This window comes from Microcaecilia unicolor, chromosome 10 (genome assembly GCF_901765095.1).
Source record: "Microcaecilia unicolor chromosome 10, aMicUni1.1, whole genome shotgun sequence".
Taxonomy (NCBI): Eukaryota; Metazoa; Chordata; class Amphibia; order Gymnophiona; family Siphonopidae; genus Microcaecilia; species Microcaecilia unicolor.
In genome coordinates, this window is record NC_044040.1 from 45,523,281 (window position 1) to 45,537,661 (window position 14,381).

A 14,381-nucleotide genomic window follows, 5' to 3' on the forward strand; every position below is an offset into this window, starting at 1 on the left:
CTTTCACTGATTTAATCTCCTAGAACCAGTGCTTAAGGTCTTCCCTTATAACTAAGTTGTTCCCACTACCACCATCAGACTAACACTCGGCGTCAAGGTTTGGCTATATGGCTCCTTTCCGCACCTCTCCTATACTCACCAAGGTCTCTGTCATATAGCTCATCTTCAACCATATATAGCCAAACTTTTCAAGATCCACATCATTACTTCAGGTAGTCATATTCGCCACTCTTCCTCACCTACCACTGCATTGACTCATCTCCAACTACTGCAGAGTGGTTCTCTTCCTACACCTCTTCGGAGGAAGGGATAAACTAGCAACTTCTGTATCAGGGGCATGGAGCTTCAGCTTCAGGCCACCATCAAGCTCAGTGAAGTCACTTTTTCCCCTGGATTGACCACTACTGAAAACAGGATCCTGGCCTTGATCAACCTTAGGTTCAACCCAATATGGCAATCGAGAAAATTAGGTCTTACCTGGTAATTTTCTATTAGTTGCAAAAGACGAGTCCCTTAAGGGTGGGTTATGTCCATCTTACACAACAATATAAACTTCAGTTACTAGAAATATCCTTTTGGATAGAAAGCCTCAGAACCCACAGGCTCAATACCTGTGCCAATGATTGTTCTGTGAAAACACAGATGTTGAGCCTGGGTGTTCCGAGGCTTCCTCTAAAAAGATTTTTTTAGTAAGTGAAGTTTATATTGTTAATTGTAATTAACCTGCTATTTTTGGTATGAAGAGTTATGTCCATCTACCAGCAGGTGAAGATAGAGGATAAAGGCTGAACTCTGATGCATATAGTACAGTGGATGGGGCTGGAGGGTGATTAAGTGTGAAAGTTATCAGACGATGGTCAGAGAGGGAAAGAACAGAGGTACAGAAATTGGAGAGTGAGCAGTTGGAGAAGAAGATGACAAGATCAAGACAGTGGCCATTCTGGTGAGTAGGGGTACTGGAGAACTGCTAAAGATTGAAAGAGGATGTTAAAGTGAAAACAAGAGAGGCATAAGAGTCAGGGGTCATTAGCATGAACGTTAAAATTGACAAAGAATGAGGGAAGGAGATGAAGGTTCGAGAAAGAAGGAAAGCCAGGAGTCAAAGTCAGTGAGAAAGGAAGAAAGGGACTTAATCGAGAAGGGGGGGGGGGGGGGGTCGATAAAATGACCGCTACTCGAAGAGACAGAGTGAATGGAAGGATGGAGTGGATTTCAAAGGAAGAAAAGCAGTGAGACTGCTGTTCAAGAAAAGGTTGAAATCTACAAGAGGATGAGAGTAGCAGCCCAACACCACCTCTGCGGCCAACTGGGCGAAGCATATAGGGGAAAAGGTAACCTTCATAATGCAGGGCAGCAGCTGAAGTACAGTCTTCAGGGCAAAGCCAAGTCTGAGATAGTGCAAGCAGATGGAGAGTATGAGAGATAAAAAGGTCATAGATGTAGGCATGCTTGTTGGAGACAGAGTGGGCAATCCACAGGTTATATGAGAAAGGCAGAGAAGGGGAAAGGACAGAAACAGAAATAAGACTAGAGACATTGTGGTGTGATCTGCACAAGTAAGATGAGAGCTGATTTGAAGGACCAGGACTGGGATTGATAACCCCAGCAGAGAGCAGGAGAAAGAGCAAGAGATTAAGAAGAACAGGAGAGGAATGAAGACAGAAACAAAAATTAGATGCACATCTCCATTCTGTATGACAGAAAGAAAATGGCGAAGCTTCACAGCTAGGAAGAAGGGAGAAGACAAAATGAAAAAGCAGAAGGTGGGCAATGTGGTTATGAGGTATGCAGTGGTTTCAGATGGAGAAAGATTGTGAGATCAAGATATCAAGAAGAGGAACTTTACTGGAGCCAAAGGGAACAAGAGAAAGGCCTGTAGAGAAATGTTTTGCACAGAAACCTCCAGTGGCTCGGGGTGGACCTGGAAGTCACACAGGTAAATACTGGGAGGAATATGTAGATCGACAGCAAGACCTCCACAGCACCCCAATGGATGAAGAGCTATAATTCAAGCCCTTATCAACCAACCAGTCATCCAGGTAAGGGTGTACTCTGATGCATTCCCATCGCAGGAAAACTGTTACCACCACAACTTTGTGGAAGGATCTAGGTGCAATGAAGAGACTGAACAGCATTACCTGGAACTGGGAACTCCCAAAAACACATTGTGTGATTGGAGCGGAGAACCACTTGCAACCTGCTCTGATAACGTCTAAGACCCACTGGTTTGATGCGATTTTGGCCCACTCCTCGAAAAGTCCAGCAAGACGCCTGCCTATCACTTCCAGCAAAGAATGGACTGGCACCCCATCACTGGGATGGGTGAGGGCCTGAGGAAGATCTGTGGACTTAGAGTTCCTATTATCAGCCAGAAAAGACTGCCTTTGCTGGTACCTGGGCCTCTGAAAGGAAGGGGCCCACTCTGGCCTGTACCTGTTAACAATGACTGATCCAATCTAGTAGGAAAATGGTGTTTAATCTCCAGCAAACACAGACTTGTAGTCTCCCCAAATTCTTAACCAGCCTCTCCAGATCTTCTCCAAAGAGAAGCTTGTCCCAAAAGGAAAGCCTGGTAAAGAGCTGCTCGGAAGCTGTATCTGTTGCCCAATAGCAGAGCCACAACCGCAGTAGGGCTGTCACCGCCAAGGCCACCTGTTTGGCCAAGTCTCGGAGAAGACCATAGAGGGAGTCTTCCAACTATGCCAAGTGTCTCAATGGAGGGCACCTGGAGGGCCACAGCAGACCCAGAATCAGCCAGGGCGTCAGCCACCTGCTGAACGCAGCTCAGACATGGAGGAGCTACACACAGCAGCCTGCAGTGACAAGGAAGCCACTTCAAAAGGACGGCTTGAAAGAGAGGACTCCAACTTCCAATCCTGAACATCCTTGAGGGCAGTGCCACTATCCACCAGTAGCGTAGTCTTCTTTGTGACCATCACCACCAGAGCATCCACCTTTGTGAGCTGCAACTCATCCAGCTCCTCTTGTGATACAGGATATAAGCGAGACACGACCCAAGCCACTTTTAAACCTGCATCCAGGATGCACCACTGGGCTATATTGAGTTCCTGCATGGCCTCTTGGAGAGAAAAAGACTTAGGGGGTCTCATAGTACTGGCCATCATAGAGTTCATGGACACAGGGGTTAGGGAGGCAGGACTAGAAATATTCAGGAACTCCAGGGCTTTAGAAATAAAGGAGGGTTTCTCCTCCTTGTGGAATATCCTCACAGCTGTGGAATTGTCAGCCTCTGTCACAGGGAGCTCCCCACCCTCCAAATCTTTCAGGTTCAAGGACTGGACTTATGCAATCAAAAGACTGCCCTCCAACCACTGCGGGAGCACAGGGGCCTCAAGATCTGCATCTGCCAAGACATCCAACCACTCTCTCTTAGCTGTTCCCCTTACCAAATAAGGACCGAGAGGGAGGCAGAGTCCTTTCAACTGGGAGAGACCTCTTCAGCAACACAAGTTTCAGGGAAAAAGGGCATCTGCGCAGGCAGAGCAGAAGAACTTACTGAGAGGCTTATCTACGGAGAGCCAGAGCACAGGGAAACGGGATCCGAATCTGCAACTTCTGATCCAAAATGGGTTTGGGAGAAAGGAAATGCCGCCTCCCCTGCGTGGGAAGCCGAAGGTACCAGTGACCTCAAAGTACCTAACAGACCCATGGCTAGGAAACAGGCAGTACAAAAAGCTCTGATGTAGAACGGCATGAATAGCATTTTACTGACTCATAGGGAAAGCTGTGCACAGCAGAAGACTTGACAGCAATTGAAGATTTAAAATGGTACTCATGGAAGTGCAACCTTACCACCCTCATGCTGGAGTACCATCAGTTAAGTTCTCTCTAGGTCAGAGTCAATGGACACAAGGACCTCCTTCCTCAAAAGCCAAGTTGAAGATCCCAAAAAGATCATGGTCTCTCAATCTCGCCCAAGCCTGAGCTCTATCCTTTTTTTTCTTCAGTGACAATGAAGAAGGTACGCTGCATGGGAGAAGAGAGGGAAAGGGTGTGTGTGTGTGGGGGGGGGGGGGGGGGGGGGGGGGAACGACACCTGGCACCACCAGGTGTACCTCTAAGCTCAACCAGACTGGGAGATCCAGAATACGAGCAAGCAATCAGCCAAGATCATAAAGTAATGGGAGACCGTCTATCACCTGCAAGAGACAGAGGAATACTGGCTAAGGCAACAATCGTCCTACATGTATCAGAATTCATCCTTTATCCTCTAATCGCCACCTGCTGGTAGATGGACATAACCCACATTTCAGAGATTCAGTTGTTGCTAGAGGTAATGAACTTATGTTCTTAAAACTAAGGGAACTGTGAGGTAGCAAGAACAAGGTAAGTTATGCGATTGCTCAGAACACGACTCAGTTTATAAGAGCTTACCTGTCCACCTTGTAACCACTGAATGACATCATGAATTTTGGTGATTGATTCATCCCAGTTGTGAACAGAGATTTAATGCTTACTTTTAAATTAAAAGAAAAATGGATGCAGAAGTGACTTAATTTATTGCAGAATATTATAATTCCCTAAATAACAATAATATTTTCCCATAATGCTAAATGCTTGAAAGTCAAAACGCAGCTCTTCTCTTTACCTGTTTATTTATATGCCCATATAAACTTGATGAAGCTTTTCCTCAAGATCCATAGCTCATCAACTGGGGTGTTCAATGTTGTAATTATACGTAACGATATTTGTGTCTTTCAATATCTTGCTTTGCCTGTCATTTATTTTTTTTAATTTGGGAGCGGGGAGGGGGGCTTGTTAACTCTGAACTTTAGACTTTTGTCATAGCAAGAAACTGCATCAGTCAGTCTGAACATGTACACAAGCATCTATACATGTGCTCTGCCTTTTCAGTATGAGTATGCAATTGTTCACACCACACAACAGGTGGGAGAGCGTGCTGTTTTCCCACTGGAATTGGTGCTGCCCCTGCTTCAAATCTGTCAGTGTTACTGGCATTTTAATCAGGGGTTAGGAAGTGGAGGACATGAGTGAAGGGAAACAGCTTGTTCAGTAGAACTATTTTATTTTCATTTTCAAAAGCTATCCTATGACATACCAAGATGGTTTACTTTTGTTTACAAATACAACACAGTTGCAAAGATAAGCAAAATGAAGCAACAGACACTCAGGAATAAGGACATTACCTCAGTAGACAATTCTGTTGCTTAAATCTCTATGTTTTAAAAATCTGACAACATAACTAAAAAGCATCACAAATTTCTTTTCTTCATAAATATTTCACACACCTGTTGCGTGCTTCTCTGTGTCTGCAAATTGGATTGTAGTCTTCTCAAGAGTGGAACACCATTCCGAGACAGCCTTTTTAGTAACCAATAACTGTGCATTCTTTCTATAAATTGTTTCTTCCGTTGAATGGATACCTGATTCATAATTTTATTTAATCTGAAAAAGTAAAAGCAATAATTTTATGTTTTTAATCTTAAATCAGCACACAAGCAATATTTCCAACTCAAACAATACATGGAAAAGGGATTTACAATTATTTAGCACGTCACGTGTTCATTGGGAGTATGATCTGTCTGTACCCATACATTTGTAGAAAGAAGAAGAAAAAAAAAAAAAAAAAAAACCTTTGTCTGGTTAGTGTATCTGGGTTTAAAAAAAGGTTTGGACAAGTTCCTGGAGAATAAATCCATCGTCTGCTATTGAGACAAACATGGGGAAGCCACTGCTTGCCCTGGGATTGGTAGCATGGAATCTTGCTACTGCTATAGAAATGCTAAGTAGTAGTAGTAGTATTTGGGTTTCTGCAAAGGTGAGCAGCCAGCATCACCATTACTTTGGAAAAAGGTACAAGAGGCAGTCGACAGACCAGGGTCCAAACCTGAAGGTGGCAGCCCAGCATACAGAAGCAGAAGTAAAGCTTGTGTTCCCTCCAAACTGGGTGGAGAGATGTCTCCGAAAGATGCAGAAAATAATTTGTCTGGACAGACTGAAGATATGACAGAGCAGAGAATCTACATTTAAAAATGCTGAATCCTGAGGCAGGTGTTTACTCCTTTGAGGTCCAGAATAGGCTGAAAGGAGTCTCTTGGAGAATACAAAACAAATGGAGTCCTTTTGTATTGCAAGCTAAACTCCACAAGCAGAACAGACTCCATCATCTTCAGGTTTAGGAGGTGCGAAAGCGCAAGTACAACTGCCTGGCACTTTATCACCAAGTCACAGGGTGACACCATGAAGGTGTCAAGCACAGAAAGGGGCAAATCCAAAGCATAACCCTGCTCACCTACCATGAGTATAACCAACCAGATCACCATGAGTATAACCAACCAGATCGCGATGATGCGGGCCCACTCCTGGTAGAAAGGGGGCAGGTTGTCCCTCATCCGAGTCACTGAGGGGCCCAGGGCACACTCAATGGGAAGATCTGGAACCTTCAAGCAGAGTCAGAAGGCCCAGAGTCCCCTACTCTTTTCAGTTCATGAAAGGACTCCAGCTTAAAAGGACCTGCCCGGGCCCAAAGCCCCTCTAGACTGATATTTGGCTGAACAGAAGATTGCTAAGGACTGCTTGAGGGGTGGCAATCAGAGCCCAATGGAACCCTTTCTGGCACAGATCAGGGAGCCAAAGAAGATGGGCCTCTCCCATGTCTTCAACTAGCTTTTCAAGGTCCTCCCAAAGAGCAAGAGTGAAACAAAGGGAAGCTGGCTAAGAAGTTTTTGAGGCTGCATCTGCAGTTGAATGGCACAGCCAGAGCTACCTGTGGCCTAAAACAGCATAAGTCACTGATCTAGAGGAAATATGCAAAAAGATCATAACACAGTATCAGCCAAATAAACTACTCTTGAATTTAATTGGGTCACCTTTGGAGACTCCAGCAACTGCTGTAGTCCAAGCAACACTGCCCTTGCCACCTACAACCCTGCTGTGTCCGAGGAGAAACTCAGCTTGAAATGCTGCTCCATTTTATTTATTTAAAAAAAAAAAAATTTAAACCGCTCTATCACCTCTTTGAGAGCCAAACCCCCTTGCACTGGAATGGTCGTCTTTTTGGTGACCGCCATGATGAGGGTGTCCACCTTGGGAGGGGAGATAGCTCCAGTACCTGTAAACCTCGTCCGGCATGAAGGGATATAACCTGACGAAGACCTTAGATTTTCAGAGAGCCCCACCTGGGGTCTCCCACTCTTCCAGCATCACGTGCACCTTGTGTAGTGGAGATTACTTTGGAGACCCCTACAGACCCCTCCAAAACAGAGTCTCCCTATGAAGATTTGGCCAAAGAGGCCAAGGACCTCAAACACTGAATCAATCAGGCAAGAAAGCTCTTCCCATCAGAAAAGCTGGATAACAAGAGAGGTCTCCTCCTCCGCCCAAGGAGGGATTTGCAGCTCAGACTCAGAGGTAGAGGACTCCAAATGATCCCGAGTCCTCCCTACTGTTTTCAGCCAGCAAGAAAGTCCCTAAGCTGAAGAAGAGCCTGAGGGGGAAAAACTCCCAACAGGGATGCTCCACGGGAACCAAGTCACATACCTCACCAAGCTAATGCCTGTGGGTAGTGTCTTGGGCGGCACAGTCATGCTTCACACTCAACCAGGTCTGATCCATGATTAAGACCATTAGGCTTGATTAAGTTGTGTGGCCTTAGCCTGCATTGCTGAGAGATAGGCCAGGAAACAAGGAGCACCAGCCTGAACAATCTACCCTACTGCAGGTGGAAAACACTAGAATTTTCCACAGAGCACCAACCACCTTATACTGGTGATGTCAATGGAAAAGATAAGTTTCTCTACCTCCATCTGATAGCAGACAGGGATAACAATCTAATTGTTCAGGATGGTACAGCCAAGACATCTAGGAAACCAACATTTTTTATAAAACATCTGAAAAAGTAGATTGGACACTGGCCAAAAGACTGACAGGTTGTCACTTTGTTATAATTGTTATAAGCTCTTGCCAGTTCTCATAAGAAACCTCAGACTTCATAACCATCACACCACATTCTAATTGTCTGCCCCGTCACCACATTAACAGTCAGCATTGATGAAAATGTAGAATCTCTTTTCTTCATCCATATCTAAACCTGGGCTCGACAAGTCTCTGACATCTGGAACTTTGTGTGTCCCAGTCTACAGCCACTGCTGGAGCAAGAACATTGTCGTTTCTACACCACACATATTTATGCGAGTCTGAACCCTGTACTGCAGGAACAATTGAACTTGTTTTGCAAGATTTGAGAACCTGGAGACCAATGCTATATACATTGCATCACATGGTTCAGAATCACACATACTCGTATGGTGCAGGGAGATGGAAATTCTTGCTCTGGCAGAGCCAGCAGAGGGAAGGATGTTCTTTCTCCACAGACAGCAGAGTGAGGATCAGTAAAGGAGATGGATAAGGCTAGCTTGCTGGAAAAAGAGTACAGGTTGGAGAAGAAGGATGAAGCTGGCCTGCTGGGGCTGGGAAGGCAGTTGACTAGCTCGCTGGAGTGAGGATAGGTGCTGAGGAGATGGCTGACTGAATTGCTGAAGTGAAACAAATGCTGGGGGGCAGCTGACTTGCCAAATAAGGACTAGCAAGGATGGGGGAGAGGGAGACAGGCTAAAAGGAAGATTGGGTAATGATGGTTTGGGGGGGAAAGGGGGAGAGATTGAGTTGGGAAGTGAACTGCTGATTACAGAAACCCCAGACCGCTCAAAACATAGCAGCCAGGCTTATATTTGGAAAATCGCATTTTGAAAGGACCAAACCCCTCTAAGAAAAACAAGAACGTATTGCTTTCAAAATCTGCTCCATGACCCATAAAATCATCTATGGCAAAGCCCCAGGATATATGAGAGATCTCATAGACCTCCCAACCAGAAACACAAGATCAGCTCGAACATATCTTAACCTCCACTACAACAAAGGACTCAAATACAAAACAACATATGCATCCAGCTTCTCCTATTTAAGCGCACAACTATGGAACGCACTACCAAAAACAGTAAAAACATATGACTACCTAAAGTTCCAGAAAAAACTAAAAACGAACCTGTTCCAAAAGGCATACCCCACCAACCCAACATAAGAATCAGAAAGCCTGTTACACAACAACACCAAGACTTTAATGGACTCACCCCTATCTCCTTCTTCACACTTAATGTTTCCCACTGCATTTACCAAATGTGAACCATACCCTACCACAATCACAACTTGTACTTGAGCACACTATGTATTTGTTCAGATCGGAACCGGCGACCGCCGCTACGGCACTATGTAAGCTACCTTTCGGTTCTATGCAGGTTACAGACAAATAAATCTGGAAATTAGTAGAGAATAACAAAATAATATCAATACAAATTCCCTTCAAAAATACACTAAAATCAACTAAAAGAATAAAACAATCATTATTCCATAGTTTACAACAAATTTCCAGATCAAATACGTTTTAATCATACATCTAAAATTATGTGCTCCTTTGACAAAGCTGTACTAGTGATTCTGACATGGCACATGCAAAGAAGCCCATTCATTTCCTATGGGCTTTGTTGCATTTGCCATGCTGGAATCGCTAGTGCGGCTTTGTAAAAGGAGCTCTATATGTGCTGCGAGCCTACGCTGTAAGAGCACTTAATCGTAAGTACTCTTATAGGATACGATTGTAAGTTGACATCAGTGAACCTAAATTTAGGCTTAAGTGTGCATGGCATGTCAATAGCAAATGGAAATGTACGTGCCTAAACTGCATTTTGTTCAGAGGAATTTTTTCTTTAAAACTGTTTTGGTGATGGAATGCATGCTGTTGTGTGCAAAGCCAATGTTCTGTGGCTCTGTTTTTTGATCATTTCTAAACTATCATGAGCTGGGAGGAGGTTTGTGTTCATTTCATTTGTTCGAAGAATGTTTCTCAGTTACTTGTTAACTAAACACTACAGTCTATGGCATATAATCTGTAAGCCGCATTGAACTGAAACTTGTGTTGGATAATGCGGGATATAAAAATGAATGAAAAATAAATAAAATAATCTGCTACATTTGATTTCAGAGTTGGGACTAAAGTTCAGAGATCATGTAGTGATGGCTGGTTTCAATGTCTAGGTTCGTATAATTATGTTCAGGTTTCACATATGTGAAAGACATGATGTATGTGCAGCTAGTGTGTAACAGAATGCATTATATCTTATGTTCATTCACCAGGCATATAAAAACTGGTGGGAAAGTCATGGTTTCATTTGTCTTCTGGTCTGATCACTGTTTTCTGGGTGTTAAGTCTGGGGTGGCCATTTATTGGATTTTCCTCAGATGAGAATTTGGGGAAGAAGAAAATGACTACTTAGCTGTAGGGCTATTGAACCAGGGGAACTAATAGAATTGTATGAAAGTTTTGTCATAAATGATATGAAATCTACAGAGGAGGGAAGTTCAAACATGGAATGCTGCCCTTGGTGAGTGGAAATGTTTTGGTAAAAAACATTATGTTTTTTACCATGATAATTTTCTTTCCTTTAGTCAAAGCAGATGAAACCATTACGTATGGGTTGTGTCCATAAACCAGCAGGGGGAGATAGAGAGCACTCAACTTTTCACAGTGCCTCATGGCCAGCTAGCTCCACTGCCTCTTCAGTATTTGAAGCTTCCAAAGCAGTATGGCAAACCGCAATGGGAATAACATGAACTTTCCTCACAGCGAACGATGGCCCCTTAACAAGGGCATAAACTCAAAAAAGGAGGGAATGAACTCATCCTCCTGGAGGGAATAAACTCATCCTCCACTTTGTATAAACGGAGGGAATACTTGCATCCTCCTGGAGGGAATGAACTCATCCTCCTATAACTGTTACAAGAATCCTGAAGACTGTTTTCCGACTCCCCAAGGAAGGAACATAACTTCAGGAAACAAGAACAGCACCTAAAATCAGAATCACTGCAATACAGACAATCATACAGGGAGGGCTCATGGCTTCATCTGCTATGACTAAAGGAAAGAAAATTACCAAGGTAAGAACCTAATTTTCCCTTCCTTGTCATCAAGCAGATGAAGCCATTACGTATGGGATGTAACAAAGCAATCCCTAAATAGGGTGGGAAAAAGCCACACCACGCGCTAGCACCTGTGCTCCAAAACGCGCATCCCTCCTGGCAGCCACATCCAGCCTGTAATGTCGGGCAAAAGAGAGCTTAGAAGCCCATGTTGCAGCACTGCAAATCTCATAAAGAGATAGTGCTCCCGTTTCCGCCCAGGAAGAGGAAATCGCTCTTGTGGAATGTGCCTTAAAGGCTTCAGGCGGAGCCCGGCCAATCAGCAGATATGCTGAAAAGATAGCTTCTTTGAGCCAGCAGGCAATAGTGGCTTTAGACGCTGAAGACCCTCTGCGAGGACCTGCAAACAGCACAAAAAGATGATCAGAGGTCCTGAAAGAATTTGTAATTCGCAGATACTGCAAGAGTCCTGCGCACATCCAAAAGGTGCAACTGCCCAAATGAATCTGGAAACTTCTCCTCAACAAAGGAGGGAAGAAAAACAAGCTGGTTTAGGTGAAACGCTGAAACCACCTTAGGCATGAAGGAAGGCACGGTCCGAACCGTGACTCCTGACTGAGAATTGCAGAAAAGGGTCTCTACAGGACAGCACCTGGAGCTCTGACACCTGTCTCGCCAAGGTAATGGCCACTAAAAAGACAGCCTTCAGTGTCAAATCTTTCTCTGAAGCACACCGAAGCGGTTCAAAGGGAGCCCCCTGAAGGGCCTTCAATACGAACCCCAGGTTCCAAGCTGGACAAGGTGCCCGCACGGGAGGACAGAGCCGAAGCACCCCTCTAAGAAACCGTGCCACATCTGGATGAGCAGCTAAGGACACGCCTTCAACCTTGCCACCACTTGCACCCGCAGGGAATTATAGGCCAAGCCTTTGTGTACACCATCCTGCAAAAAATCCAGAATCGGCGAGACAGGAGCCCGCAACGGAGAAAGCGCTCTTGAAACACACCAGACTTCAAACTGGCGCCAAATCCTGGCATAAGCCACGGAAGTGGAGCGCTAACGGGCCTGCAGGAGAGTGGAAATTACCTTATTTGAGTAGCCTTTATCTCTCAATTGCGCCCTCCCAATCGCCATGCCATAAGACCAAAGCGGCAGGCGTCCTCCATGGCCACCGGACCCTGTGACAACAGGTGCGGAACCAGAGGTAACGGAAAGGGAGCCTCCAACAGCATCTGTCAGATGTCCGCATACCAAGGCCTCCGGGGCCAATCCGGGTCGATGAGCACCACTTCTCCTGGATGCAGCTGAATCCGCAGGAGCACTCGCCCTATCAAGGGCCACAGACGGAAGACATACAGCAAGCCCAGAAGTCAGGGTTGAGCCAAGGCATTCAACCCGGCAGAGCGAGGATCCCTCCGTCTGCTGAAGCAGCACGGGACTTTGGCATTGGAACTGGTCGCCATAAGATCCATCACTGGCTTGCCCCATTTGGCACATATCTGCAGGAATACATCGTCTGCTAGTTCCCACTCTGCTGGATCGATCTGATGCCTGCTTAGATAGTCGGCTTGCACGTTGCTCTGACATGCAATGTGAGCTGCTGACAGGGACTCTAGATGCAGCTCGGCCCAATAGCAAATTTGTTCGGCCTGCGCGGCTAGAGCTCTGCACTGAGTGCCGCCTTATCGATTTATGTAGGCCACTGCTGTCGTGTTGTCCGACATCACTCGGACAGCCAATCCTTCCAGGGTCACTTGAAAGGCCAGAAGAGCCAGAAACACCGCTTTCAACTCCAGGCGGTTGATAGACCACTCCGACTCGTCGGGCGTCCACAGACCCTGGGCATGCTTCCCCTGGCAATGTGCACCCCAGCCCTTCAGGCTGGCATCTGTCACCACTAGGCACCAATCGGGGAGCGCCAGCGGCATTCCCCGCCGCAACATGCTGTCTGAAAGCCACCACTCCATACTGAGGCAGGCCGCAGGGAGCCAAGAAAGTCTGCACTGATAATCCTGAGATACTGGAGACCATCGCTGAAGTAGAGAATACTGTAGATGTCTCAGGTGCGCTCTCGCCCATGGCACCACTTTCAAGGAGGCCGTCATCGATCCCAACAGCTGGACAATGTCGCAAGCTCGTGGGCGGGGCATCCTCAGGAGCAGACAGACCTGATTCTGAAGCTTGCACCGCCTTTGCTCGGGAAGAAACACATAGCCCGAGGCTGTGTTGAACCTGGCCTCCAAATATTCTAGAGATTGCGAGGGGGTCAGGTAAATTTTGGCCATATTGACGACCCAGCCCAGAGATTGAAGGACTGAAACCACTCTGGCTGTAGCTAGATGACTCTTTTTCTGAGCCTGCTCTGATGAGCCAGTCGTCTAGGTATGGGTGAACCCGGATACCCTCTCGCCTGAGAAAGGCAGCTACTACCACCATTACCTTGGAGAAGGTTCAGGGAGCTGTGGCGAGGCCAAAAGGCAAGTCCCGAAACTGGAAATGTTTTCCCAACACCACAAACCGCAGAAACTTCTGGTGCGGGGGCCAAATTGGTATGTGCAAGTAAGCTTCTTTCAGGTCCAGATACGTGAGAAACTCTCCTGGCTGTACCGCCGCAATGACGGAGCGCAGGGTTTCCATGTGAAAATGCCGCACTCTTAAGGACTTGTTTAGCTTTTTAAGTCCAGGATCAGGCGAAAAGACCCGCTTTTCGTGGCACCACAAAGTAAATGGAGTAGCGGCCTAAACCTTGTTCAGCGGAAGGCACCGGGGTCACAGCCCCTATCTGGCATCGGGACTCCACAAACATGTCTCTCACCGGGGCATCGAATTCTATTCAGTATCCGTCTCTGATCAGGTCCAAGACCCACTGATCTGCGGAGATTTTGGCCCACTCCTCGAAAAAGAGGGAAAGTCTTCCTTCGATGACAGGAAACGAGGAGGGGGCAAGCACACCATCATTGAGAGGGTCGCCCCCTGAACTCCAGGCCTTGAACCGGCAGCTGCGGAACGTTTGTCCGAGCAAAAGGAGTTTCTCTGCTGAAAGCGGGCACGCGAACTGAACCCAGCAGCACGCCCCGGGCGGTACCTTCTAGGTTCACGGAAACGAGGTCTGTAAGAGGAGCGGATCGCCTGACCCTTAGAGGAAGGCTTCGGCCTATCTTCGGGCAAGCGCTGAGGTTTGGAATCCCCCAGGCCTTTAACAATGTTTTCCAGCTCCTCACCAAACAGGAAAAGGCCTTGAAAAGGCAACTTCACCAACCTTTGCTTAGAGGCCATGTCCGCCGCCCAATGTCGTAGCCAAAGAGAGTGGCGAGCTGCCACTGCTACAGCCATTTGTTTAGCCGAAGCTCTGACCATATCATAAAGGGCGTCAGCCAAAAAGGACAAGGCCGACTCGATCCGCGGAGCCACTACAGATAAGGTCTCCG

At 46.3% G+C, this 14,381-nt stretch overlaps 1 protein-coding gene across 1 annotated transcript in view; it reads right to left on the bottom strand.

Moving 5' to 3' along the window:
• The window catches only part of BRD1 (bromodomain containing 1), a 306,498-nt gene that overhangs the window by 264,271 nt on the left and 27,846 nt on the right, over positions 1 to 14,381 (bottom strand). The window contains 1 exon segment of the mRNA XM_030215730.1: positions 5,271 to 5,427. Coding sequence (XP_030071590.1) covers positions 5,271 to 5,427 — 157 coding nt within the window.